This window comes from Ctenopharyngodon idella, chromosome 2 (genome assembly GCF_019924925.1).
Source record: "Ctenopharyngodon idella isolate HZGC_01 chromosome 2, HZGC01, whole genome shotgun sequence".
Classification (NCBI taxonomy): Eukaryota; Metazoa; Chordata; class Actinopteri; order Cypriniformes; family Xenocyprididae; genus Ctenopharyngodon; species Ctenopharyngodon idella.
In genome coordinates this window covers 40310752-40317605 of record NC_067221.1, presented here as the reverse complement: position 1 = coordinate 40317605, position 6854 = coordinate 40310752, and the positions used below count along the sequence as shown (strand labels likewise).

Here is a 6854-nt window from a genome sequence, read left to right as displayed (position 1 = left end):
CGAACCTGAAATCCAAAATATTCAATTAATTTATCTGGTAACATCATTGTTTCTTTTTCAACATTTAGTAGTAAAATGGTGTTGTTTTGTGGTATTCTGTTTAAAGACTCACTGGATTATATGTATAGGTTTTTGTTTTTATTCAAAATATTGTTTATTATAACGATATAAATCAGTGATTAAAATAGTATTTAGTTTTTACACCAATCTAATGATAAAAAAAGTCCATTCTCTCTCTGTTTCTCTGTTGTAGTGATTTGTGTGTGCACGCGTGCGCTGCTCATTGCGTCTCCACGCGTACGCAAGCGTGCCTGACCGGTACCGGAGCGCGAGAAGGGGTGTGCCCGTGCTTGTGTGTGAAAAACAGGCGCATGCGCTCCACGAGACCTAAGACAAGGACGGGGAGCGTCAGACCGCAGCGGCTGCAGATTTTTCCCGTCAGCCGGGGGGGAGAGAGAGGCGGCCAGGAGGTGGAGAGGACAGCAGGGAGAGATGGGAGTACTGTAATCCCGGGGGAGGGATGGACGGACGGATTGATTCAACGCACAGAACCACGGAGATTCTCACTTGACCCCACATCATCCACCGTATTCCGATCGGAAGCGCGAGGAACGACACTGTGATGGCAAGTGAATTACGGGCGCGCGTCCATCTGAAGTGATGAGACAGAAGCGCGCGGCTGGATCCGTCTGTCAGGTTGTATAATGGAGAGCTCCAATGGCTCCGACACCAAACCGCAGAGCCATCATCCTCATCCTCAGGTGGAGAAGAAGAGGTTAAACCGCGCGCCGTCCCCTGCCAGACCCGTCCTGAAGGATGTCCACTCGCGAACGGCCAAACCGATCGTGCCAAAATCCCCCAAATTCAACAAGCAGCAATCGTCCGCCGCGCCGGTGACGCCTCAGAGCCGCGTTCCGAGACGCACCGTCCCGGGCGCGAAGGACAAATCCGCATCAGCACCTGCAAAAAGCAACATCAAGCCCTCAGCGACAAAAAAGGCCGTTAAAGTCACTCAGCATGCAGCATCCGAACCGAAACCGGCCTGTAAAGCGGTTGATACCGCCGCTCCGCAGATCCCCAAGAGCAAGGGGAGGCTGGCTCCGATACGCGTGCCCACCGGACGCGGCGTCTGTCAGACGGACAGCAGCTCGGATTTGTCCGACTGTCCCTCCGAGCCGTTGTCCGACGAGCAAAGGCTCGTTCAGGCCGCCAGTAGCGATGCGGAGTCAGGCAGCGGCTCCGGTTCGAGCGAGCAGGCGGCCGGGGTTCGCGTGCGCGCGCTGGCTCTCGGAGCGGGAGGATCTCAGGCTGCACCTGCGCCTGGTGCGCACGCGGACAAATGCAAAGCGGATAAAGACGAACAATTCAAAACGGAGGGCAAGGAAATGGCCCAGGAGGAACTGCTGAGGGAAATCGAAGACCTTCGATCGGAAAATGACTACCTCAAGGTGAGCCCAAACTCCAAAATCTACTATGGTACCATGGTATTCTTAAAAGTGACTTTAAATTTTCAGTATCATCTTCCAATAAATCACTATGGCATGATGTTGCAATGCAAGAGTTTTTTTTTTTTTTTTTTTTCCCTAAAGATGATGCTTTTAATCCTTACACAAAAGTACAGTGGTAGTACAATGAGACAGTGGTGAAGCTTTGATATATACTGTGGTACAGAATGATTGTTAGAATCAACATATATAATATATGTTGTTTCTAACAATCATTCAGTATATGTGACATGTACAGAAAATATGGCGTTGCCATGACATTTGTTGACACTTATATATAATTAATGTGTGTGTGTAAATATGTATATTTATTCACACACACACACACACACACACAACATTAAAATGTATGTTCAGATTAATGTCTAGTGTTCTTCAGAAGGATTATGGGTTGAGCTGCTGCTGTAAATCCATGTGACAGTTTTACACCGTGATTTGTTTTTTCACGTGATGACACTCTTCATATTCTCGCTCATGTTTTGAATTCATCCTACTCATTTACACCTCTTAGACTAACAGTACTGCAGCATCATTTGTCCCTGAAAGTGTCTAGTCTTTTTAGTGTTTATTCTGTTCGCAGATATTTGATGGCAGAGTAAATAAATGCTTAAAAGTAACATAGCACCACCATGATAGTAAGTAAAATGGATTTATAGCACATTCAAACAAAGCTAAGCTGACCAAAGTGCTGAACAAAGTGAATTACATAGAATACATAATATAAAACAGCATAAAATAATATTCTAAAATGCCAGATAGAGTATAAAAAGAATAAAGATGTATTTTATGTAGGGGTGTAATGGTACACAGAAGTCACATTTCGGTATGTACCTTGGTTTTGGGGTCACGGTTCAGTACGATTTCGGTACACTTTAGTTTTAGGGTCCAATTCTCACTATTAACTGACTATTAACTTCTGCCTCAATAAATCTCCAATTACTGCTTATTAAGGTTGTTAGATTTAGGAATTGGGTAGGATTAAATGGTTAGTTCACCCAAAAATTGAAAATAATGTCATTTATTACTCACCCTCATGTCATTCTACACCCGTAAGACCTTCGTTCATCTTCAGAACACAATTAAGATATTGTTGATGAAATCCGATGGCTCAGTGAGGCCTCTATTGAGAGCAAAGCCATTCAAACTGTCAAGGTCCATAAAGGTACTAAAAACATATTTGAAACAGTTCATGTGAGTTCTATCTTAATATTATAATGCGACAAGAATACTTTTTGTGCGCCAAAAAAACAAAATAAAGACTTTTCAACAATATCTATATGAGCCGATTTCAAAACACTGCTTTACGAATTGAATCAGTGACTCGGAGCGCCAAAGTCACGTGATTTCAGCAGTTTAGCCGTTTGATAGGAGATCCGAATCACTGATTCGAAACAAAAGATTCATAAAGCTCAGAAGCTTCATGAAGCAGTGTTTTGAAATCGGCCCATATAGATATTGTTGAAAAGTCGTTGTTTTGTTTCTTTGGCGCACATTCAAGTATTCTTGTTCTTGTTTATAATATTAAGATAGAACCACTGAACTCACATGAACTGTTTCAAATATGTTTTTAGTACCTTTATGGACCTTGAGAGTTTGAATGGTTTTGCTCTCAATAGAGGCCTCACTGAGCCATCGGATTTCATCAACAATATCTTAATTTGTGTTCCGAAGATGAACGAAGGTCTTACGGGTGTAGAACGACATGAGGGTGAATAATAAATTACATTATTTTCATTTTTGGGTGAACTAATCCTTTAAGGGATGTAGAATAAGGTCATGCAGAATAATGCATTAATATGTGCTTTATAAGTACTAATAAACAGCCAAAATCTTAGTAATATGCATGCTAATAAGCAACTAGTTAATAGTGAGAACTGGACCCTAAACTAAAGTGTTACCAGACAAAAGGAACAAATCCCCAATGCTCGGTTTCTTTTCATTTATTTTAAACAGACAGTATTGAAAATTACAGTTTGTTCCACCTAGTGGCATTTAGTCCCCTAGTTGGTACAGTACAGCCTCCTATAGTGTATTAAACACTAAGCAGTAAACAGAACTGACTCTTGCATAGGTCATATTTATTTGCAGGGCTGATAAAAAAACAAACAAAAGGTATTTGGTCACAATCAGCTACAAAACTGAAAAGCATCTTGTGTTATAAAAATACAAAATAAACAGAATAATGAAAAATAAAACGTGTGCATTAAGAGTGTTACAATTTGCTCCACTTAAATTTATTTAAACATTTAAAGCTTAAGCCCAACCCTCCTATACTTAATTTTCTGCGTTCCGTTTCACCCACAGTTGAGAGCCAGAGCCTTTCAAAGTATTTTTGTCCATGAGTGCAGAAAGACGCATGCATGCATCTAGATGACTTGATTTTTTAAGCGGTCATTCGCACATGCGCTGTTCTTCTTCTGCTATTTCTCCTGTTGTGGCAGTTAGCAAACAGTGTTGTATTACCGCGCACGCCCCCTTCTGGATTGGAGTGTGGATCGCCTGTGACTGACTGTATTCATCATCTAACTGCATGAACTGAACTGTGACGTCCGAACCGTATGATTCAGGATGAACACGTACCGTTACACCCCTAGTTTTAAGCCTATATTTACACAGAAACCATGAGTGAAGGTGTAAGGCGATACTGTGATCTAGATTCATAAATCTCTCTCTGACTGATTTTAGGTCACATCAGTCCACAGAGTGCAGATGCAACCATCATGCATCAGAAAGACCCTCAAAACTCCCGCAGGAAACGCATCACAGCCTTTGCTCTCTGTGTGAAGTGTGATGGGTAGATGAAGGCAGGCCTAATTAGCATAATTCTATAAATGATTTATCTTATTTGTCAGATGCGCCAGGGCTCGGCTGCTGTCACAAACAGGATTTTCATAAGTTTATCTCTGAAGACGGCATGTTAATCCGCTTTAGTAGCTGTGCGTGTAATGCTGCGTCCCCCGCAGGAGCCGTTCGCAAACACGCGTCCCTCCTGACCCTGAGCCGGACCTGTGTGTTTGGAGCCTCCCTAAAGCAGATGTGCACCCCTCCGTCTCCGTCTGTGTGCTTATCTCTCTTTTATCTGTCTCTCTATCTGTATATCTCTCTATAAGTAATTCTGTAGAATGTATGCACCAATAATTAAACAATTAAACAGCAATATAAACAGCTCCATGTTATATGACATTAATCATTTAGTCCACCGTAACTCATGTTTGACAGGAACATCCATATAGTGCATGGCAGGGATGCTGCTGTCACATGACACTGTCCCCAACATACAGTGAAGGTCATTGTGTTTGGGTTGTTTGTCACTGTCTGTCTCTCCTTCGCTGTCTTTGTTTGTCTGTCTTTCCCTGCCTTTCTTTCTTCCTCAAGCTTGTTTACACTGAATTCACTGAGGCATATTTCAGTATTTACTGGGAAATAAGGCGTCACAAATGACAGTCATTCATTACAGTTCAGGACAGGGGTTTCACCGATGACTACATTTCTTTACCTGCAGTCTTTTTTCTTTTATTTATTTATTTATTTATTTATTTATTTTTTGAAGTGTCTTTTTCTTTATTCTAGTAGGGAGGTTGTTCTTGTCATTTCAGACAGTGATTTCAGTTCTGTTACATTCCAAAATCCAATTAAATTAGAATTCTGAATGAGGATTCTTATTCTGATTCTGATTGTCTTTCTGTTTCTAATTATGATGTTCATTCTGATTCTATTCTGATTCTCGTTTTCATTCTGGTTCTAATCCTGGTTTTGATTCTCATTCTTTTTCTATCCGCTATTCTCATTCTGGCTTTTAGTCTAATGTTCATTTCGTTTCGATTTTCATTTGGATTTTAAAAGTAATTTTACAGGATTATAAAAAGAAAGTAATTTGTAAGCACAAGTGAATTTCAAATGATTTAGAGTTTGTTTTTTTTAACCTGATTCTAATCCTGATTCTGATTCTCATTCTGATGTTCAATTTGATTCTGATTTTCATTCTAGTTTTGGTTCCAATTCTGATTGTCTTTCTGTTTCTAATCATGATGTTAATTCTGATTCTGATTTTCATTCTGATTCTAATCCTTATTTTAATCCTACAGAAAATAATTTCAGTGCAAATTCAGTCCATCATCAGATACATTTTAATTAGACTCTAATTAGACTGAGTATAATTCTGAATTTTATACTGATTTCAGTCCTGATTCTGATTCTAATTCACATTCCGATTTTCATTCTAAATTCTGATTCCTATTCTGATTCTCATTCTCTTTCGGCTTCTAATCCCGATTCTCATTCTACTGTTCATTCTGATCCTTATCCTGATTTTAATCCTACAGAAAATAATTTCAGTGCAAATTCAGTCCATAATCAGATCCATTTTAATTAGACTCTGAGTACAATTCTGAGTTTTATACTGATTTCAGTCCTGATTCTGATTCTAATCCACATTCCGATTTTCATTCTAAATTCTGATTCCTATTCTGATTCTCTTTCGGTTTCTAATCCCGATTCCCATTCTGCTGCTCATTTCGATTCTCATTCTGATTCTAATCCTTATTTTAATCCTTCAGAAAATAATTTCAGTGCAAATTCAGTCCATCATCAGATACATTTTAATCAGACTCTGATTGAGTACAGTTCTAAATTTTATACTGATTTCAATCCTGATTTTGATTCTAATCTACATTCTGATTTTCATTCTAAGTTTTCATTACAATTCTGAGTCTCATTCTCTTTCGGTTTCTAATCCCGATTCCCATTCTGCTGTTCATTCTGATTCTTATCCTGATTTTAATCCTACAGAAATTAATTTCAGTGCAAATTCAGTCCATAATCAGATCCATTTTAATTAGACTCTGATTGAGTACAATTCTGAATTTTATACTGATTTCAATCCTGATTCTGATTCTTATCCACATTCCGATTTTCATTCTAAATTCTGATTCCGATTCTGATTCTCATTCTCTTTCGGTTTCTAATTCCGATTCTCATTCTGCTGTTCATTCAGATTCTGATTCTAATCTTGATTCGGTTTTCTTTAGGATGAAGTGGACGAGTTGCGAGCGGAAATGGAGGAGATCAGGGACAGTTACCTGGAGGAGGAGGTGTACCAGCTCCAGGAACTACGCAGGGAACTGGACCGCTCCAACAAGAACTGCCGGATCCTTCAGTACCGCCTGCGCAAGGCAGAACAGAAGAGTCTGCGTGTAGCTCAGACCGGACACGTCGACGGAGAGCTTCTACGCGGTCTGGAGCAGGACCTAAAGGTGTTTTTGTCATAGGGAATGGAAACGTTTAGAATGTGTGGGGTCAAAAATTTGCTTCAATATCTGATGTGTGTAAGATAAGTATTGAGCTCTCTAA

The 6854-nt window shown here is 40.0% G+C and overlaps 1 protein-coding gene across 6 annotated transcripts in view; it reads left to right on the top strand.

Moving 5' to 3' along the window:
* The first annotated feature begins 215 nt into the window (after positions 1 to 215).
* LOC127499482 (microtubule cross-linking factor 1) overlaps positions 216 to 6854 on the top strand; it is a 71374-nt gene continuing 64735 nt past the window's right edge. For 5 of the 6 annotated variants that reach the window (XR_007926134.1, XR_007926135.1, XR_007926131.1 and 2 more), the window contains exons 1-2: positions 216 to 1448; positions 6533 to 6757. Coding sequence is in view for 2 of the 6 variants with exons in the window: in XM_051869837.1 (XP_051725797.1) it covers positions 705 to 1448; positions 6533 to 6757 (969 nt within the window). In the remaining 4 variants the exon portion in view is untranslated. The remainder of the gene's footprint in view (positions 1449 to 6532; positions 6758 to 6854) is intronic. The other variant, XM_051869859.1, reaches the window with a different exon arrangement.